The sequence below is a fragment of the Cyprinodon tularosa genome, unplaced genomic scaffold (genome assembly GCF_016077235.1).
Source record: "Cyprinodon tularosa strain WSP-4 unplaced genomic scaffold, ASM1607723v1 ctg321, whole genome shotgun sequence".
Classification (NCBI taxonomy): domain Eukaryota; kingdom Metazoa; phylum Chordata; class Actinopteri; order Cyprinodontiformes; family Cyprinodontidae; genus Cyprinodon; species Cyprinodon tularosa.
Genome location: NW_024039032.1, coordinates 126,981 through 150,149, shown reverse-complemented (window position 1 = coordinate 150,149; position 23,169 = coordinate 126,981). Strand labels below are relative to the sequence as shown.

Here is a 23,169-nt window from a genome sequence, read left to right as displayed (position 1 = left end):
CTTTCATCACTCCTGCTCTCAGTCCACAACCAGAGGCATCTGGAATCTGCGGGAATCGGGACCTTTTAGGCGTGAAAATGGATTATTGACGCCTTTAATGATGCATCCAACGTGGAGCTGCAAGTCTGGTTTCAGCTTTCTTTGAAGAACTTGTGGAAAAGTCTAATAATAACAAGGAAGGAGGACAAACTGAATTTGTTTGATCAACTCCAAGCATTTTTTTTTTTTCCTTCTCTCTGGTTAAACTAGAGCTTTTAGTCCAAACGTGGTTTCCCTGCAGGGATTTAACACGGAGTGATTTCCGCTCGGTTTGCAGGGATCGGTTGCAGTTTTCCCCCAGAAAGGTTCGGAGCTGCGCTGCGGGGCGGAGAGGAGCTCAATGCGGCTGTCTGGAGACTCTGCCCCGGGAAACATGAACAGCAGCGGGTCTGGCAACTTCCTGCTGGTCCCCATCCCGGAGTATCCCCTGCTGGACTGCGTCCCCAACAAGACGGTGAAGATCGTGGTGCTGGGCGCCAGGAACGTCGGGAAAACCGGTATGGGTTCAGGATGCAGTTAAAAAAATAATAATTAAATCCTAATATAGGGATGGCTTCAACTTTCAGGGCAGAATATGTGACTTTAAAAGACTAAATGGTTTCTATATTTTATTACAGTGTAATAAAGAAACTTTAAAATTATTTAAAATTGAAATGAAATCATTAAGTGGGAGATAAATAAAGTTTTACAATCGATGGACGATAGGGGGCGATAAACAGCACTGATTTCCTCAAAGTTAAATACAAAAACTATAATTGGCTGTAATTGATACACACTGAAAAAAATAATGCAACCGCTTTTGGCATTTACTTAATCATATTTAGTTAGTTTAACACAATTGTTTTATGTCCTACCCTGCTAACATGAACAATTGTGTTAAAGTAACTAAATATGATTTCATAAAATATCAAAAATGGTTGCATTATTTTTTTTTCAATGTAGAGTCATGAACTGTGGGGCCAATAAAGAATAAATTAAATGGCTGGGACGCTATTCACATCATCATATTGAGGATGATTACAGAGTGTTTTATATAAAAAAGATTACTTATAAAAAAAAAAAAAAAAAAAAAAAAAAAAACACTTTAAAGTACAGTATTTTATTGGTTATCTTTTAACTCTTCACTAGTATGTTATTCTTAAACATGTTTCTAAGGTCCACATTTCTATAATCTTTTTGCTGCTGTAAACACCGGAATTTCCCCATTGTGGGGCAATAAAGGGAATTTTTTATTCTTCTATTCTGATATTTCCTTTTTTTTATCATGTTAAAAAAAAACTAATTGAGATGAAATCTCTTTTTTAAGGCTGACCAGGCGAAGAGGGCAGCAAGGGCATAGTTATACCAGTAAAATACAGAAATCAATTTAAATTATCCTAATGTAATGAGATCAAAACTGTAATAATTTAAAATGCTATTTTAGTCCCATTTTAGGAGTACTCTCATATTTCTGATAACAAGTAAGGATAGTTTTGGGGAATTATGGGATTTTTTTTGTGTTTGACCATACAAAACATTAGAAAGATCAATAAGTTTATTGCAGAAAGTTGTGCTCTGATAAATCTGGTTCGTTATAAACATAATATAACACAAAAAATAAGATGCAATAAAGAATAAAGGTGTAATTTATGTTATTAGGAAGCTCATTAATCACAATACAAATGTGATTACATAAATATTGGACTTTTTCCCCTTTCTCAGAATGATAAATCTAATCAACCTATTTATTTATACCATGGACAACAGAGCATGCTTTACAAAGTAATAAAAACGAATGCATGTCAGATTAAAAGCAAGTGTTCACACTTCCAAGTATATAACACAGGACACATACATACAAACACACATAAGAACACTTAACCCCCACGCCTTTCTACGCATGACATCAGACCCCTTAGCTAAAATAAACCTCAAAATATTTAGTGATTATTAAATAAGCGCACCAAAGAATTGTGAAGTCGATCTACGTTCTGTAGAATGGAAGGGAAACGGCTGTAGGTAAGCATCCCCACAGCATAATGCTGCCACTACCATCTCTTACTGTTACTTTCAGGTGATATTTTAAATCTTTGTTTTCTGCGACACATCAAGTCTGCACAATATATATATATATATATATATATATATATATATATATATATATATATATATATATATATATATATATATATATATATATATATATATATATATATATATATATATATATATATATTTCTAAAGGTATGTTATTAAGCCAATTGGATAAAGTGTTTCTGTATCAGATGACCAACATGGCGAAAGGCCAAAGAATAGAAAGCACAAAAGAAGAAGGAAGGAAGTATATCACAACTTTTATTGATAAAATTTTCTAATATTCATCAGACCAAAAGTCCACGCTGGCTTAAATGTATATGATTACTCCCCCATGAAGCCCAGATATATAGCATGCATGGCAACTGATTGTCCCACCTGAGCAGGGAAGCTCTGCACCTCCCCCATAGTTACCCCTGAGCGGCTGGCTGTTTATCAGATTGGTGCTCTCCTTGCCCTGCCAGTCAGAATAGATGAACAGTCACGCTGTCTTGGTATGTTTACAGCTGTGCATCAATCTGTCAGATAAACTTGTGGTATATTTTGATCACCTAAACGTCTTTTAACTGCTTCCACCACTCTATTTTGTGACACAGTGAAGTTTGTCGTTCTCCAGAAAGCAAAACAGTTCGCTTGCAGTAATACGCCAGATGAAGTGAAATCCTCAGGCAGGAAAACAGCGAGGAATCTGCACTGCATGTCCAGTGAGCAGAAAATGTTCTGTCTGTAACTCATCTTGGAGAAATATCTCTGTTCAGTTCAGTATTTTTCAATTTGGTTAGCTATTTACCTCCATTTCACAATGGGGAAAAAGAGTTATCACACAGTGCAGTCAAGTTTAATCAATTAGTCTAATTGGTTAAAAAATTTTCACTGTAATGAAGCCCAGCAGATTAGGTCAATGACTGGCAGCATCCGTTTCTCCTGGAGGAACATATAGCGACTGTGGGAAGGAAAACTCCTCCAGCAGAACCAGGCACAATGAGGTTTTCCATCTGGTCCACTGGTCTGCACTGACCTAGAAGTACTTTCTATTTAATAGAAAAGTAAAATGTTAATGGCTGCAGCTCACGTTATCTTGGAAGAGATAAAACGGCAAAACAGAAGCAGATTAGCTCTAAATCAGTTTTTCAAGTCAGAATGTTTAATCTGAGCTAAAGAGCCAACATTACCACCCTCCCCCTTTTCTATTTTAACACTTTTATGTTTATTCCCAGTTTACTGACTAATGTGGAGATGGCACCATTGTTAAAAAAAATGTACACAATGTGCATAGTTGTGGCTGCATCATTCTGAGGGGCTGCATTTCTACAGCAGAGATATGGAACGTTGAAGGGAAGACTATCGAGATAAAGAGTTAGAAATTCTGGAACAACATCTTTTATAGGATGAACATGTGATACGGACCCCCCCACCCCTTCAAACTTTTAGCAGGAAATTAACACTAAGAACACATTCTGGAACGGTTCAAATTACAGCATATCCATCGGATTAAATGGTGAGGCTATAACCCAGAACTAAATTATCCAAATGTGAATCTGAGGCAAAAGTTGAAAAACAATCTCCATTCAACCTGATTGAGATTCAGCTATTTTGGATAGAAGAATAAGATATTTTAGTTTTTGTGCATTTCAAGTCGTAGGGAAATCATATTTAACTGTCTAATCATTCTGGCTTAAACAAGTATATAAATGTACTCTTTATCAAAAGATATTGTCCCAAAAGTTAGAAAATTTCTATTTAAAAAAAAAATCCTGTCTTAAAATCTGTGTTTTTTTTCTCGTTATCTTATGCAGGCCAGTTAGTTATACATCAGCCTGAACACCTAAATTCAGCCAGTCATATATCAACATTCATCTGTCATTCAAATTTTTTCTGTCATAGCATCTTGATTTATATGTCGCAGCTAATATACGCAGCGATTGAAATCAGAAATAAAAATCATTTACTTTCCCACTGAGTTCCATCCCAGTGTTCACGGGGATGGACGTCTGTGTCTTCAGCAGGCGTAGAGCTAACAGAACTGGCAGCGATGCGAGGCAAGGACTCAAACATGTACGGCTGTAAGCCTTCTACACCAAACCAAGCTTCTGCCGCCCTGGCGTCCTCTTCCACAACATCTTCATCCCCGCTTTTCTCCTCTAAATAAAAAATGTATGACGGAGGAGACTCATCCATGACCTCCGACACAAAACTCTCCTCCTCTTGCATGTTTCCTCTGTCCATAGCGTTCCTTGACAGTGTTGTTTCTAAGTCAACAATTTAGTGCTACTTGGTCCCAATGGAATTTCCCATTGGGATCTAATTTCCCACTGGGAACCTACTAGGACTAAGTTGCTAACTGGTTAGCAAAATGCTTCTGAGACACCGGCCACAACCAAACATGCTTGCGAACCTTCTGCCACAACAATCCTGCCCCCTTGATAAACGACCAATTGGATTGACTTTATTCTCTCCTGCAATGGTTGGAACGGCCATTTTCCTACAACTTTAAAGCTTGTACCAGCCATCAGTTATGTGGGCAGAATCCAAATAAACCAAGGCAGGGCAATTAATTCCATTCAAAATATAATTGCAATTGAACTAAACAGTACTTTTAAATAACAGAAACACTCATCTTTGGTCACATTACATTTAATAAGAGTAAGAAACTAAATCTGGCACTCCTGACCTTTAGGTGGCAGTGATGCGCTTAGTGTGGGTTTGCCGCCACATGAAAAGGCAGAGAGAGTTTCAGCTAGCATGCAGATTTATGCAGGTAGAAGTGAAAAACTGAAAACCTGGAGGAAAAATACAAAATTTGTGTATAATGCGAAAGAAAATCAAAATAATATTCCAATATTGCTAGAAAAATAATCACAATTTTGATTTTTGGCAAAACTGCCCTAAAATATACACCAAACACTCTCTGATTTTGGTTTTTTAATTGTTTCAAAACAGAAGATTATCCATTGCTGCATGTTAGATACGCATAGAATCCCAAATAAACTGCATTGAACTTTGTGGTTTTCTATGTTATAGAAGTTCAAGCGTTATGCTTTTTTTTTTCCAGCACTATATTGATAAGAAAATACATTCAGATTTTGCACTTCATGTAGATCTTTAGTCTGAAAATAAAAAAAGAACCATCTCCTCTGTTTTATCTGGGTATATCTGCAGTGTTTTGTAGGCTTCCTTTTCCCTCCTTAAAGCAGAGCCTCACTGATTCAATGCTCAGTCCTCTCCAAGGACCCAACCATCTGGACATGCAGTTCTTGTTTTGACATGCATGGTTTAGAGAGCTTTTTGTTCCTCACTACAGGATCCAAGCTTCTCTGGAAGTCCTTAAGGAGTGAAGGAGATAATCTTTTACCAGCACGTCCGGTTCTTACTATTTTCTCTCCTTATTCACCATAGGCCTGGGTTTCTTTCCCCTCACTGAAATTTGACCCTTAAAGAAGAAAATATGTTGCGGGGAGAAGAGAAATTCTACCAGCTGTTGGAAAAAGTAGAGCGCAGAGAGACTCCAGTGTCTCCAGTCACTGATCGACTAATTCTGCTTCATTTCAGCTTTGATTGTCAGGTTTCTGACCAAGAGGTTCATTGGAGATTATGAAGCAAACACAGGTGAGTTTCTCATTCGTCTGAGCGCCTTGAAGTCCTTCACACTGCTGACTGATCCTATCCTGATTGATCCTGTCATCCCTTCATATTTATCCTTCCACCCGTATCTCTTTGTCTCCGCAGGAGCGCTCTACTCTAGAAAGGTCACCATGGATGGGGAGGAAGTGTCGCTCCAGATTCAGGACACACCCTGTGTCGCCCTCCAGGTCATTTCAATGAACTGGCTGTTTTGGCTTGTATGACTTGGTGACCATTATATTCTCTGTATGAAAGAATGCTGAATTGAAAATTGGCAAAAAATGTATCAATTCCCTCTTTCTAAATTGATTCCAAACCATATTGGACTCCGCTGCTTTTTAGAAACATGCATTTTATTTTATTTTTCAGCTCTGTTTGTCTAGCTCTAGTTAAAGTGTAAACATCCTACATAATCTTTTTTTTAAAGGCAAATCCATGCAAAAAATCTTAAATAGTATCAGTATACGTATCGGTATTAATATTGACAATACTGGCCCCGTATTTACATGTTATCCAATGGAGGCTATAGTAACCAGCACTACACAGCTGTGTAAATCAGTCTGTGCTAAATTATCAACATAAATGCTTCTTTTCAGTGAAGTTGTGTAAAATTCAACAGGAAGGTACAGAACTCATGTTTACATCAAATGGATTGTATTGATCAGCTTTGACCAGTGGTGGGTAGTAACTAGTTACATTTACTCAGTTACATTTACTGTAGTAGAGTAACTTTTTGATAAAAAAATTACTATTAAGAGTATTTTTACAGCATTACACTTTTTACTTGGGTAAAAATCTGAGAAAGTATCACTACTCTTATTGAGTAAAGTTTCTTGCTACTCCATCCATTCTGAGTCACTTCACTTAAAGGTATTGTGAAGGTTTTTCTCAAATTTTTAAAAAAGACCCGCCCCTCTCCTGGGCGAACTGCCCATTTTTCCTCGCTTTTCCACGCTGTGTTTAAAAGTTGCTGTTTTCATAGCTCATACAAACTTACTGTGTCCGAATGTCCACCCTAACCCCAAAATCCCTCAATCACTAAATAGAACGGGGACAATATAGTGGACTTTATAGTTAACTCAGTTAACTGACTGTTTGGACAGATGATTACTTCCCCGTTGGTCCGCTGTGCGGTGCCTGCGCCATCTTTGTTATTTGTCGGCGGTGTCTGGTAGCAGCAGCCTATGGCGACAGCAGGCCGCTTTGACAGCAAATCCCAGAATGCTTCCCGAGGAGAGTTCTCCACGCAAAGCATTCTGGGATATATCTGCCTCTTTTTTTTTCTTCTCATGCATCTCGTAGACACTTTTCTCATACGACCCTCGGCCATTTTCAAAGAACCACTGCAAGGAAACAAGCTTCAAGGTCTGAAACTGTAGCTTAACACAGATATATGCCTGAAAGTGTGCATGCACAGAAAAAGATAGCTGACCGGACGAGCACATAGGACGGCCTTACGTAAACATATCACCAGAATGATAGACAATTAGGAGGACCACTTATTTAGATGATCCACCCGGAAATAAACAATCATCCTCTATAACTTTAATGAAAACAAGCTTGTTTTAAACAATTATTCACAATTCAGAGACACACTTTCTTAATTCTTATGAACAAGCCTTGCTGGTTAAATGTTATTTTCCATCTGCCGATTCTGCCGTGTGGAGGTTAAGTGAAAATACAGTTAACAGTATGCTGTAATTTAACCCATTCTACATACAGTAACTATTACAGTTTGTAAGTTTTAAAACGAAAAATGCATTTCAAAGAATATTCATTACACCTGTTTTTTTTAATTGTAATTTCTGTTTATAGTTTCTTCTTTGGTCTGATCTTAGTCTTTGAAACTCTAGAATTTGCATATTTTATTGTATTTCACATAATTTTGTTAAATATAATAATATCAAATAGGCTTTTATTCTTGAGAGAGTTCTTTGAAGGCTAATTTTTACTTTTACTCGAGTAAAAACACAATAAAGTAGCGCGATTTTTGTTTAAGTACGAATTTTGGGTATGATTGGTTTTAAATTGCCAGTAATGTATGGACATTAAAGCAATTTAAATTGACCAATAGTAGCTACAAGAGCTGTTAACATCCCATGCACTGCACAAATGATCTAGAAATAAGTGAAAATGTCTTAATTCACTCTTAATTTAAAGAAGGAAAATAAGATCGTTTGCCAATGGAATGAGTATTTTTACTCTTAGAATAAGTTAATTAGATAATATGGTCTTGAAATAAGCTCTTTTTTTTATTTTAAGTTTAAATTGTCTCGTTTTATTGGCAAAATGTCTCGCTTACCCCCTCAGTTCAAGAAAAAATGCACTTATTTTAAGAAAAAAGGACTTAATTAGATTTAGATTTTTTGCAGAGTGGGTTTTCCAACTTGTAACTGGAGCATGTCTAAGTTAGGTCTGTTTCATTCTCCACTGCTCTCTCCTCCTGGTCAGTTCTAGTTTGAAGTAAAAATCCAAGTTCTTGTATAACGTATCTGCTTGTCTGTTTATTAGCTTTATATGTATTTTACAAATTGTCAACAAGTTGTTTATAAAGTGATGTTGTTATGGAAAGCTCTGTGTTTACAAGTTGAAGCTTTCTCTTTCGGGTTCTTTAAGTGAGAGGAGATTACTCGGGACAAACTCTTTAAATAATACATCATATTGTATAAGTTTTTAATAACCAGGACATTGTAATTTTTCTCAAATCAGATCATTTGCTTAGCGTTACAGAAGGTAGCGCTTATCAACCGGGCTCACATCTTGTTGAAGTCGCCCACAACCACAGTTAGAGAAGCATTTTATACAACTCCAGTATGCCAAATCTCCACATTACATCATACATGTTTGTAAATGAAGAAACATCAATGGCTCCAGCCTTATCATAATATTACATTATGTTCTTAGATCAAGGAAACCGCTCTCATTCTATTAACAAATCTTTGCCACATACAGAATGAAGATGACTTTTTATTTTGACATAAGAAGACCTAATTAGATAAACTACTTGGGAAAGCATTAGTTCTGACACAAAGCTAATATTAGGGTTTAACAGACTGATACATCATCAATGAAAATAATTCTAATAATGTGATTGATCAATAACAACCAGAGGAATTCAAAATACAGATCTTCATCAAGTATTTACGACTGCAACCTTTATGCCTGATACAAAGCCTTACAGGCTCTTATTTTTGCAGCCAGTTTGGGCCATGCATTTTCAAAAAAATACGGGGTTATGAACAGGAAATCCAGGGTTAAGTGTCCAGGATTTGCTGACTGGTAGACAGAAAAAGATCTGCTGTGGAATGTTGTTTCTAGAAGGAGCGACTGTTACTGAAACATGTGGTTTCGACTTTTAATGAGCTTGTTTGGCAAATAAACGGTAGCTCAATGAACAGAGATAATGGATCAGGTGTAGTGACTTGACATGTTCAAGTATAGGTTACTCAGTCTAATGCCTCAGCACAGAGTGTGCTCACCTGGAAGGAAGATAATCTTTCTTTTTCAGTAGGATTTTATCACTTTAAAGAAAACATTTTATTTAATCTGAGTTATGTACAGGTCAAATTCTAGCTTAATATTAAAACTAGCAATGCTGCATTCGCTCTGGCCTAGTTTTTTTTAATCATGAGGAAATATGAGTAAAAGATTAAAGAACGGTTTGTTTTAGAGTCCAACTTTTTTCACTGGAAGCTTCTTGACAGTGAGAAGCAGAGGTTAATTAGACTGAGCAAGTCTGAAAGAATTCCAAAAGGGAGAAAGTGACTGATAACAGAGGGAGTTTAATGAGTGCAGAGAGGGAGGGAGGGTTCAACAAAAAGGTTCATAATGTAAAAGTGGGGATCTTTAAGTTATGCTGCAAAACAAAAAGCAGTTACAGAGCCATCTATGCAGCAGGGTGGTTGAATAAATCATGGCTGCTCCATCTATGCTACCCATTTCTCTTGGTTATAAGCTGGCAGCCAAACACCCACCTGCATACTCACCTCATTCTTTGTTTTATCAGGATGACGCTGAAGGCCTGTACTGCCAGGAGCAGATCAACAGGTCAGGCTGAAATCATATTATTATGAGTTTTAATATCAAACTCATGTTCTCAGTTAATTTCCTTTAGTACTTTCTTAATTCCAGGTCCATCTATTGGGCAGACGGGTATGTGCTGGTTTTCTCCATTACAGACAACAGTAGCTATCGAACCATCCAGCCTCTCTACCAGCACATCAGACGTATACATCCGTCTGGAAACATCCCGGTTATTCTGGTAAGGATTTCTGCAAAGATAAGTTTCACTGTGATAGCTTACTTGCATCAGCTATCTTTTTGAAATGCCTTTTGAACATTTTTTTTACTTTTCTGTCGATCACGGCCATTAAGGTGAATAAAAATGCTGGCATCTAAAATAAAACTTTGAGCATCCCTCAAAGCTTTGAAGAGCATCAGTGAGCGCAGTAGCAAGGTAGCAGTTATAACTCTGGAGGAGCTGTAGGGATTTAAACCTTAGGTGGGGGAATCTGGTGACAGAAAAGTTGATAGTTATCCAAATCTATGAAACTGAACTTTATGGAACTGAGATAATTTAATAATATGAAGTTCTGTTTTATATATAGCACCAATTCATGGCACATGTCAGCTCAACAGAGACACTTCAACCAGATCATACAGTCAGATTTGTTTAAATTTTTTTATTTATTTAAGGAAAACCCGCTGATCGCATTGACTCATTGACTCGAAAGCAATCCCTCACACCAAGCATGCTTGTAGCGACAGTGGAGAGGAAAACTCCTTTTAAACCTCCATCAGAACCGGGCTCAGTGAGAGCGACCATCTGCAGAGGCCAGCAGGAGTTCAAGGACACAGAAGAAGACATACAAAACAAACATATAGACACTCATCTATAAATATTTGCTTTTATAAAAAAGTGACAGTAAACTAGCTCCATAGATTCTCTGTGCGAAAGAAACAGTGAAAGAAATGAGCTCTAAAACAGTTTTTACGTCAAAAGGATGAAAAGCAGCGCATGCAGTTAGTCACAGTTAAAGCTGAACCCATAGCTATGTTTAGGAGAGAAACAGGAATGAACACTGAAAAAGAGGCCCAGCTCTGTCATCTATAATCCAAGGTGTGGATGGCAGCAGCATAGCCGACATTTCGCTTCAGGACGGTGTCACAGCCAAACAGTAATAGACCAGATGATGCTACTGTTATGAGAAAAAGCAGAGAGATCACAAAGTTAGTGGTGGAGCCAGCAAATGATGAAGAATGGAGATAATAGAGATGGAATGAAGTGGAAAACGAAAATGGTAGGCATTAGCTTAAAAAAGTGATAGGAGGTTCCCAGGAGAGGTGAAGAAGAAGAGGGTTTGATAAAACCAAAATGGACTCTTGGACCAAAAGGGAAAATGCTGTATGGTAGAAAAACCAACGCTTCAACTCACCATGAACGCAATGATGGTTTTATATGGTGGTGGCAGCATTATGTTGTGGGCATGCTCGTCTTCAAAAGGAAAAGGGTCTGAATTAAGGAAAAAGTGTTTAGATAGAGGCTGCAGAAGAGTCAAGGCTGGGGTTTGGTTTCAACAGCTAGTAACAACTAGACGTTCTACCGGAGCTACGATTAAAGGCTTTAGATCATATTTATGTGTTAGAATGGCCCATTTTTCAGTTCTTTAATATTCCAGCATTTTTATTGTCATTACACTGTCACAATTACAGAGTAAAAAAATGAATTCTCTGCCTTTAACCCATCCCCTTGGGGAGCAGTGGGCTGCCTTTATGCGGCATCTGGGGAGCAATGTGGGGGTTAAGTGTCTTGCCAAAGTGGCAGTCTGTGTGAGTGGTGCTTGAACTTAGAACTTTAGGATTCCAGGCACATTGCCTTAACCACTAGGCCGCCACTCCCCAAGGTAGGCATCAGCGTGAATGGTTTTGCCTAAGACAAGTTCTTGCCTAGACATTACTTTTTTTTTACTTTGAGACCCGTGTCAAATTTGTTATCTCTGTGTCAGTTTTATATTGTAAATATAGAAAGAAAAAAATATCGGCCCCAAGAATTGGCCCAAAAAAATCGGCAGCACATAAACTGATGTTAAAATAATTGGCATTGGGTTTGGCCTTACAAAATCTGCATCAGTCGATCTCTGCTCAAAAGGCAGGCTAAGAACTGTTAACATTTTTTTAGTTGTTAAAAACAAAAAGCTTGCGTCTCATTATTCTTTCCTTAAAAAATCCTCCACCCTAAAATTCATTATATAATATTATAAAATACATTTCTTAAGGATTGTGTTTGCGCTGTTTCAACGTGTAAAAAAAAAATCAAAAGGTGTAAATACATTAATGTCTTTAAAATCCTGTTAGGTTGATCAGAACAACCGTATTAATTTCAAGGCAGAGCAGACAAGAAACCTGCTAATCTTAATCGTGTAATCTAATCTCCAGTATAATCTCTTCCCTGCTGCAGGTTGGCAACAAGAATGACCTGCTCCGAGCCCGACAAGTGCCTGCAGAAGAAGGCAACACGTTAGCCACTTCCCTAGGTACGGAGTACAGTAAAAAAAAAGTGAATGCCTGGTCCTAAGACCCCTAATGCTGTTTTGTTGTTTAATTATGGATTCAGCCTAGGCTTGTCCCGATCCGATCCACGTATCGGATCGGGACGCCGATATTGGCAAAAAAATGCGTATCGGCAAAGCATGTAAAATGCCGATCCAGTTTTTAAAAAAAAATCCAGTTTCGCCGATTGAAACGATCCATTCCACTATTTTGCGCCAGTGTTCCCCTGTTTTGCATTTTTATTAAAACTTACAGTAATACTTGCACCTTTAACTGTTTACGGTTTTACTGCTCACTGTGCAATTTCAGATTGCTATTCGTAATTTAGCCCAGTTTGTGTTTATCTCTTAATAAACAGGTAAGTTTGTTGTTACCAAGCATTGTGTTTTATTCAATCTCATCAATTTAGCTGGCTAGATGTTATCAAGAGTACTAAAACCCTTTTCAACATGAGTCTTACAACTAAGGCTAAATACTTTAACTTAAACTTAAATACATGCTCGGATAGGCTGGTATCGGCTAGTATCGGTATCGGATCGGAAGTCCAAAAACAATATCGGTATCGGATCGGAAGTGCAAAAACCTGGATCGGGACATCTCTAATTCAGCCTAAAAGTAACAACAAACCAAAGCTACCCGCAACTAGAGGGAAAGCAGGAAGAGGAATAAACTGATAGATTGGGGTTTATGCACTAGTCCAGTCTGTTATGATGAAGAAAGAACCCCTGATTTACTGTTCTGTCTACCCTCCTGGCCTCAGCTATGCTTTTGAGGTATGGATTATTACTGAAACAACGTGATCCTGGATACAAGCGGCCAGTATGATCTTCTTTCCGGATGGCTGGACTCTGCTCTCTCTTCCATCCTCAAAATAGAGCAGAGGCTTCTCTGCATTGAAGGGGTCAGTTGAGGTGCATTGAGTAACAGGGTGTCCCCTGGGTATATTATACCCCCTTTTCTTGCTGGAACCCTATTTATACCACTTAAAATTGTCTATTTATTAAATTTTTTCTACCATGACCCATTCCCTGCAATTATACTGCATCCCCAACCATTAACATTCTTATGCATATTTTCTCTGAAAGCTTTTTTCTTTGGTGATTCTTTTTATTTTGACCCTCTGTGAATGTTTGAAAGATTTATGCTCTTTGTTATCCAGTGAAAGATCTGCAAAAACCATTTATTTTATGGTTTACAGTTCACAGATAATCACTCCTTTACTTATTGTTCTTATTGTAAACCTTAATCCAAGTAGAAATAGAAACCACCTATTCTGAAATTGGTGATTTCCAGTTTTTAGATGGATTAGTTATGGTTGAACACACCAACCAACTCCCAACAGTTGGCGATTTCACACTCTGCTAAAATATTGAGGAACACAGTACAGATGAAGTGACCTTGATAAACTGTATCCTGCATGTTTCCTGATGAGAAAGGAATGCCGACTGTTATCAGGACGATGAGAGCTGAGTTGATCTGAGCCATATCTCTGATCGCAGGAGGCGTTTACTTCGAGGCCTCGGCCAGAGAGAACCACGAGGGAGTCCATGCCGCCTTCCTCCATCTCTGTCAGGAGGTGGGGCTTTATCTTATTTTTCTCTTCTTTTGTCGGAAACGGTTGATTGGTGACTCAGGAGTCCTAATATAGGGAGCGTTTGTCTCGATGAAAGCATCTTATTTAGCTCCTTGGGTGTTGGTCATTTTATATCCACCATCCTTTTAAGGAATTTCATGCTCTGTGGGAGCTCTGATAGCTGACTGATCCTAAAAACGGAAATACCACATGTTTATCTTTTTGGCCATAGAGGGAAACCAAAATGGATCACTGTGTGTGTGTGTGTTTTTTTCTTAGTGGAGTAACAGTCGTTCCCCTCCGGGAGGACCACTGAAATTTGCAGTTTCCTGCTGCTCTACGAGATTGTTGTGGTAATTAGGCTCAAATTCTCCCCAAAATTATCCACATTTTCAGATAACAAATCCACCAGTTAGTTCCTCACTAAATAAAAAGCCAAATAATGTATGAGATCCACAGGTTGACGGTTTAATAATCCTGTTAAAATAATAAAAAAGGGGGGGGGGGGGGGGGGGGGGGGGGGAATTACAGATTTAGCAAAATCATCCATAGTCCATAAATAATCCTTGAGATATTTTAATTTTACATTTTTTAACAGACCAAAACAAAGTAGCTCAAATTGTGAAGCAGCAGTCAAGTCAAACATGACCTTAAAGATATTTTGTAAAGAAATAGTTAAAAGTCTCTTGAGTCTTTTTTTAGACCTTAACATATTTTCTTCAGACTTGTTTCTATATTAAGCTCCACCAAGGTTATGTTGTTTGTTCCTGCTAAAGAGAAACAATCCCACTGCATGATGTAGCCAGAAATAATCTGCGAAAAGCAAGTTTCAAGGTATGCTGCCATTTTTAAATTGTATTTAGAACACAGCTGATATTGGGCACATGAATATGCTTTGACCTCGACCATCTGATTTAATTTTTTTGTAGCTTAGGCAGAATTTCTTTCTGTCCTTCTTCCAAATGCTGAACTTTTTCCCCATCATTGGATAAAAAAACATGATGCTCGCACCACCGTGCACCACGATCCCGCGTGGACCTGCTGTGTTTAGGTTATTTGCAGTTGGGTAATGCTAGGTTTATTTAGTTTGTTTTTTTGCAATACATAGAGTTTAGGATGCCTGTTAAAAATATTCACATTTAATCTTATTTAAAAAGAACATGTTTTGCAGAAAACCCAAATGATAAAGCTCCTGGAAGGTTGCAGAAGGAAAAAACAATACCCGTCAATTTATTCTCAAAACTTTATCATGAATGTTGTTGTAGCTAAACTGAGATTTAGCGATACAAAAGTGCATCTTTGTTTTTGTATTTATTTTTATTAAAGGACAGAAAAAATTACAAGTGAGAAAGGTTTGACTAAAATTTTCTGGCAATAAGCAGTGAGACGAGACAAAGGATTAACGGAAAGAAAAAACAGAACAGAGATTAGTCTATTAACTAGTTTGCTTTACTAATAATATACAAGCATGGGAGCATAGGCCTAAGAGAAACTAGATTTAGAAGGAGCAATATATTCCATCCAGGGTCAACAAAGGTGGATTCTGGTAAAGCCTCAGTGTGTAAAATGTACTGTTATTTAGCAGTGCACTAAATGAATAACAAGCACTTTGCCTATATCGAGATAATACCCAATATGGGAGCCATGGAGTATCATTAATGTGACAATGTCAACATCCTGCATAAGTTCAAGTGTCCTGTCAGGTTATAAAGAACAGAAGGATACACAGTGCAGTTTCTTTGTTTTGGCATCAAAATTCTTGCAGCTCTACGGACTACATCTTGACAAAAAAACTTGTGTTACTTTGGTCTATTCTACACATCATTCCCCATCACCATTGATAAATTGTTGCTATGACTCCTGTGCAGACTAAAATCAGCTGATAAATGTTGCAATGGAGCTCGTCCAATGTAGGCTAACAAAAAAATTAGCCAGGAGGACTGAGTAGTTGCTGGATTTCTCTGTCCTATTGCTAACATAGTGCCAAAATAAACTCTGCTGTTAAGTTAACCTACCTGTCCAGCAGAAAGCATGAAACCTCCACGTCTAGTTTGAACCCCCAACTCCTCATGAGTTGCTTCCATCTGGTTAAAGCTATGTCAATATGGACTCTGTTCCTGTCTTAGTTATTGTTTCTTTTTCTTTTGTTGGTCAATTTCTCTTCCCTCTCGCTGAGTAAATACACATGTGGGCAAAATTATTGGTGTCTTTTGTTTAATGAAAACACAATGGTTCTAGAAATAACTTTAATCTGACAAAAGCAATAAATAACTATTCTATGGAAATGAACAAATTAATTCAGACATAACCTTAAAAATCATTAAAATTCATTAAAATATCATTTTTTATCATTTTTAAATTAAGGCCTTAATTGGTATAAAAATTCATTAAATGGGATTATCATGGCATTTAAAATGCTTTATGAAAATATATATAACAGATATATAATATTGCGATATATTTGCGCGGAACCGCTTCCGGTTGATCGTGAAGCCGTATGTTCAGAAAAGAAACCTGAGGTGAGGAGAAGGCTAGAAAATGGGAAGATGTACATTTCAACAAACGTGGCTGGAAAACGTGGTATTTGTGACATGGCTGAAGCCTGTCAATGTAAAGATTAGAAAGGATTTTGAAGTGTTTTTTATATATATATATATATATATATATATATATATATATATATATATATATATATATATATATATATATATATATATATATATATATATATATATATATATATATATATATATATATATATACAGTATATGGGAGTCATGTTTACTTGTTGATGGCATTAAAACCATTTCTAAGAGCATTAAAAGAGTATTAAAAAGCATTAAATTAGAGTTACTTATTCCTGTATAAACCCTGTTATATGGCCTTATAGCTGCTGGGAGGAAGGATCTGTGATAACGGTCCCTGGTGCATTTAGGGTGCAACAGTCTGTCACTGAAGGAGCTCTCCAGTTCTGTTGCAGCTTCTTGCATGGGGAGACATTATCCAACAGATGTTCATTTAGTTAGGATCCTTTTGTTTCTCACCTCCTGCACTCCAGAGGGCATCCAATTACAGAGAAATCAAAATAAATATATTTCAAAACAAAAAAAAAAAAAAACAATCCACTGGACTTTGTTTCCAAATTTGAAGATATTTCGCTTCCCATCCAGGAAGCTTTTTCAATTCAAAATGTCAGAAATAGCGTTGAGTTCAAGGCTTAATAGAGTGGACCAAAAACATGCAATTTTGAATTAACATTTGCATCCTGGATTTGAATCAAGACGTCTTCAAACAAAGTCCAGTGGATTGCTTTTTAACATTTTTGGAATTACCAAGACCTGGATGACTGAGAATCTTCACCAGAAAAATAAATATAATTTATATTATAGTATTTTCTCAAACATTTGAATCGAAAATTGCCTATAAACTAAGAGAAATGTAAAAATAATGGGAAACTGTTCAATCTTTTTCTCCTGCACCAGGTGATCCGAGCGCTGGGAGGAGGGAATGGGGAGAAGAGGAGAGGAGGCCTTCATCTAGCCAGGCCCAAGTCTCCCAACATGCAGGAGCTGAAGAGAAGGTTCAGACAGGTCCTCTCCTCCAAAGTAAAGTCAGCTACAACTATATGATCCTGAAGCACACAGAGGCAATATCAAAGCCTTCTGTCCAAATTAAAAGATGGAAGAAAAATCACAAGAGGAGATAATGAAGAGCCATGACCTCCAGGTTTCATGTCTGAAGCGTTACATGAAAACTACCGAGATGCTCTAAGGGGATCAAAGCCTTTCAAAGAGCACAATATGTCTCTCTTCTGATGAACAGATAAAGGCAGAGACTGACTTTGACTTAGCTTCCTGGCTCTCCAGCTCCTCTGAAGGAGAATCCTGGTCAGAAGCACTTCCTTCCTGGGATCAACAAAGACACATCTCAAGGACAATTGATTAGACGGTTCTTTTCCTGTTTTCATGAGAGTGGAAATGACAAGTCTTTAACCCAAAGTAATTAAAACTCTTAAGAATTTAAATAGAGAGATGGATTCTTATTTCTACTGGTAATGCTTTGTCAAAGAAACATTAAAGATGTGCTCTTTTCTTAAACAGCTGACATAAATCAGTATGGCAAAGACAACATTTAGCAGACAAAAAAAAATGTCTTCATCACATTCCTATTAAGAATATATTTTAAACAAAAACAGGAAATGACCCCAAAACGCTCGAGTTCAGGGCTATATGCTGAGACAAATAGTGACCTATGGCCGAGGACGGAAATCCTCTTATTCCAAAGTGAAGAGAAAATTCCTTTTCTCTAATGATGCTTTGGGCTCACATATATAGAAGAATGATGAATAAAACCGGTTTAAAAGTGTTAAAACAGGAACTTAAGTTCAGCATTTTGTTCTTGTAGATTTCATATCATATTTCAGAGTAAAACTAAGAATGATATAATTATAATGCATTTTATAAGTATATAAATAAAAACAGCAAAACTTTAAATATGGAGATAACGTACTAAATTATTCTATTTGGTTAATTTTCAATAAAACCCAAAATGGTCACAGAAATAACTTGAATCTGAATTCATGAAAACGAACAATAAAAAAACAGACGTTGATTTTTTTTAACCAAGCTTCAAAAGAATTATTTAAAAAAATAAACTCATGAAACAGACCTGCACAAAAAACATTGTACCCCTAGAAAAGACAAAAAAATCTTAATAAATCAAGGTATCTCCACTAACTAGCATCACAGGTGTCTACTACCTTGAATCAGTCAGAAGCATATATGTAGAGGGAAAAATTGAAGTTTGGACTCATAATGACCACAAAGTTGCATAGTCCCGCAAGTTGCATATATTTATAAGTATGTCTAAAAATGTATATTCTATTAAATATACTATTATCGTTCAACAAATAATTTTGTCTCTAATTGGATATAAAAAAGGCATCCATCTGCTTTTCTTCCAAGATCCCTGATAAAACAGTCATCCACTGTATGATCATTCCCTTACCTCTAAAGTGTGTGAACTTTAGCATTGATCAGGGGTCTGCAATCTGTGCCTCTGGGGCCGCATGTGCCTGTTGGACCCTTCATGTCAGCTGGTTTGTAGTTTTTTGATCCAAGTGCATGATTACATGGACAACGAGTACATTTTAATGTTTTATTTACAAAAGCAATAAGAATCTGGAAGCGAATAACTGAAGGGAGTCAGTTGAATTTTCTGGTCTATCTGAGGGGAGAAAGCAGCCTGATCGGGAAGGAGCTGGTTGATGACAACTGATGAGTGATTGATTTGCTTAATTGAGAGATACGGTGGAGGTAGCATGGATCTGTGGGGGTTTGATTCAGCAGACTTAGCAGACTGTACCCTAGAAGTCCAGGAGAACGTGAGTGAGATCCGAGAGTTTGTATTTGCCAGAGACGATTGCTAGAGAAATGGCAGGCAGATGATAAAGGCTGAGAAATGCTGCAAACAGGTGAGAAGTTTTCCATGAAGATCGGAGACGAATTGAGGTTCACTTGTTGTCTGGAACACTAACATACAGACATGGGCAATGTGGAGTCAACAAGTCATCTCCATGTCATGTATTGGTTCTACCCAGCCACTGAAGCAGGTGAGTCCAATCTTCACCGTGAATTAACCTGTGCAGATTGGACTCACCTGGTTAATTGCCTGGGTAGAACCAATACATGACATGGAAATGACTTGTTGACTCCACATTGCCCATGTCTGCTAACATATTTCCCAGTAAAGAGATTTACAAGAAGAAAATTTTCACAAGAAATATATTCCTGGTTAGGGTTAGGGTTATGCTTGTTATCTGGATTGAGAAATTTTCTCAGGTGTGCAGCAACACGGGTCTGTCCAGCCACCAGCAAAGATCCTCTCTGTGACAGGAAGCTCACCCACAGCAGAAAAGCAGAAAAACCCAGAGACCCTAAAACTTCAAAAATGATATAAAGAACTAACTAATATAGAATAATAAGAAATATCAGTCTTAAAAGCTTTGTTTTACAAAGAATGTATGAATCACATTTTCACAATAGAATGACATTTAAAACAACCAGAAAGCTACTTTTAATTAAATTAGTTTGGAAATTATGTGTTTTATTTATTTTTCTTTTTACATGAAATAATAATAATATAGAAGAAAATGCATGATTCATCTCTATGAAGCTTTTTGTTTTTAATTTTTCTTAATAGCTAAAAATAGAAAGAAACTTTTGGTTGTTTATGGTGGCAACAAATTTGCTATGGAAGATATAAAAAATACTGGGTTGTGTTTTAAAAGTCATGTAATATATTGTGGCTCTAAATGACTTAAACCTAGCCGGACTTGGGGCAAAATGGCTGTTTGGATATGAAAGGTTGCAGACCCCTGGTGTAGATTCAGGTGGTCTTTATATCCCGAGGCTCCAAACATGTTTCTCATTGAAAGAAGCAGTCCAGTCATCAGACACTGAAATCCATCTTTTTACCACAGCAGAATTAACATTACATTTATAGATAAAGTTAGTGACTTTTGTACATTTTTCCCTACACAGCTTTGCTGCCCGTATTCCCAAAATATAAGGCTGTGCTCATTTGTATGTTAGTTAAAATCCTTTCATCTACTTGTTTGCATAATTAATAGTGTTGCGCCGATGCCATTTTTTTGGCCCCGATACCTGGCTGTGCGTTATTGGCCGATACCGATACTATCTGTTTGAAATTTCCATCATGGCTTTGTCAAGCTGCTGCCTACCTTTGTGAAGCAGGAAAAAGACTGATACAAAGGGAATCCAGTAGAACTTTTTATTGCCTACCTGGAATGGGTGACAATAGTTGAATTTACTTTTGGCTCTCAAAATGATATCGGTGCCCTAATTGTTGGTACTCACCAATACTGATAACATCATTTTAGTGCTGGATCGGGGCCCCGCCTGATACTGGTATCGGTATCGCTGCTACACTAATGATTAGATGTGTGCATTTTGACGGTCGACTTCAGCACTTTCAAACAAACTTTGACTCACTTCATAACAATGACATTTTTCAAAACTACTGTCTCAGCATCCGGGGAGAGTATAGTGACTCCATTTGCCACAGGTTTCATACAAATGCAATAACTTAACAGGGGGTCTGCGACCCCCTAGGTGGTTCAAGGAGGTATTGCATGGGGGTCACAAAAGTTTTGGCTGGACAGGGCCATAGAAGGTCTACAACCCATCAGCAGGACCGGTATCTGCTCCACTGCTGTGAATGTCTCTGACCAAACAATCTTCACAAGGGTGGCCTGAGGGCCCAACGTCCTCTAGTGGGCCCTGTGCTTACTGCCATCCACCGTGGAGCTTGATTGGCATTTGCAGAATTGGCAAGTCGGCCACTGGCGCCCTGTGCTTTTCACAGATGAGAGCAGGTTCACCCTGAGCACATGTGACAGACGTGAAAGGGTTTGGAGAAGCCGTGGAGAACGTTATGCTGCCTGTAACGTCGTTCAGCATGACCGGTTTGGTGGTGGGTCGGTGATGGTCTGGGGAGGCATATCCATGGAGGGATGCACAGACCTATACAGGCTAGACAACGGCACCCTGACCGCAATTAGGTATCGGGATGAAATCCTTGCACCCATTGTCAGACCCTATGCTGGTGCAGTGGGTCCTGGGTTCCACCTGGTGCACAACAATGCCCGGCCTCATGTGGTGAGAGTATGCAGGCAGTTCCTGGAGGATGAAGGAATTGATACCATTGATTGGCCCCCACGCTCACCTGATCTAAATCCAATAGAACACTTCTTGGACATTATGTTTCGATCCCTCTGACTCCGCCAGGTTGCACCTCAGACTGTCCAGGAGCTTAGTGATGCCCTTGCCCAGATCTGGGAGGAGATACCCCAGGACGCCATCCGTCGTCTCATTAAAAGCATGCCCCGACGTTGTCAGGCATGCATACACGCACGTGGGGGGCCATACAAATTACTGAATACCATTTTGAGTTGCTGCAATGAAATTTCAGCAAAAGGGACTACCCTGCCACAACATTTTTTCACTGTAATTGTTGGGGTGTCTTTGGATTCAGCCCTCTGTAGGTTGATAATTTTAATTTCCATCAAATGATGTGGTATCTTTTTGTTCCTAACACATCACCCAGTCCAAAAAGTATAAACAAACAGCATGATTTTTTTTGCCCTATTGAGATCTGATGTGTTTTCAAAGTGTTCCTTTTATTTTTTTGAGCACTGCATATAATTAGGGGGTCCCCCGCTCCATCTTGCCATCAGTTTGGGGGTCCTTGGCTTGCAAAAATTTGAAGACCCCTGCTCGAGGGAAACATTATTAATGTGTTAGCATTATCCCCATAAAATAGTTTATGCTTGAGAATCATGACTCAGTTTGAAGCAACCGTGTGTGTTTCTTGTAGTGTGTGTGTGTGTGTGTGTGTTTTCCACTGTTCTCATGACCTCTCCTGTTGCTAAAACACTCAGAATTCCAAGCAAAGACAGATTCCACGGCATCTGGAATTTCTTTTTGGCTCATTGAGCCACCAGGCTTCACACACACACACCCAGTATAAAATGTTTGCTGACCCAAACTTTAACCCCATCGCTCTCTGACCTTTAGAATCCGCAGGACTCCATCAAATTTAAGAAAAAACTCTTTCATGCCCTTAGTTGCCATTAAAAAAATGCAGAGTTGTGTTTGAGTTCTTGAGTCATAGTGTGACGACCTTAACCAGAACATAAATCATTACTTTTTTTATGTGAACTTTTCAGGCTGATAGTAAAAGTAGATGAAAGTTCAAATGACAAAATACTTTGTCCTTTAAAACTATGGAAATATTCCGACATTGTCTGAGAAAAAATATTAGAATTTTTTTTTTTATCAATGTCTAGTAAAATCCTGTTGCTTGCTTTCAGTTGAGTTCTTTCCTCTTTCTTCCTCGTTACTAGATACACACACATAAGCAGACACAGTGATCTCTAAAATCTTCTTCCTGCGTGCCGCTGTGCCACAGAGTTGGCTTCGATAGATAAAGAGGAAACTTTTGCACTTTTCCCTCAAGGCCGGTTTATCTGCTCCAACTCTGACTTCAGCTGGGAGTTTATGTGATAGATGGAGACCTACTGTGACATTTAGGAGGTTATATGCATAAAAGTGAGCCTTTGCTAAGTTTTGCCTTTTTTCGGTAAGGGCAGACCAAGCTTTACTGGGATCTGTTTCAAATGTGAGAAAACCTGAGTGGAAAAAATTACATTGATTTGTATTAGACAGCTTACTGTGTTATTCATAACAATGCAGTTCACAGCACAAGTGTTAATCATGGTCTTTTCTCATCCT

The 23,169-nt window shown here is 37.9% G+C and overlaps 1 protein-coding gene across 2 annotated transcripts; it reads left to right on the top strand.

The window, feature by feature from the left end:
• rasl11a (RAS-like, family 11, member A) lies at positions 1 to 17,879 on the top strand. Of its 2 annotated transcripts, XM_038293125.1 has the most exons (9): positions 1 to 536; positions 5,662 to 5,718; positions 5,839 to 5,921; positions 9,740 to 9,780; positions 9,865 to 9,994; positions 12,191 to 12,266; positions 13,782 to 13,858; positions 14,135 to 14,208; positions 17,338 to 17,476. In XM_038293125.1, the coding sequence occupies exons 1-9, from the start codon at positions 380 to 382 to the stop codon at positions 17,339 to 17,341; spliced, it is 699 nt and encodes a 232-aa protein (XP_038149053.1). In that variant the 5' UTR covers positions 1 to 379; the 3' UTR covers positions 17,342 to 17,476. The 2 variants fall into 2 exon arrangements, with proteins under 2 accessions (XP_038149053.1, XP_038149052.1); XM_038293124.1 differs by lacking the exon at positions 14,135 to 14,208 and having other exon boundaries at positions 2 to 536; positions 17,338 to 17,879.
• The last annotated feature ends 5,290 nt before the right edge of the window (positions 17,880 to 23,169 follow it).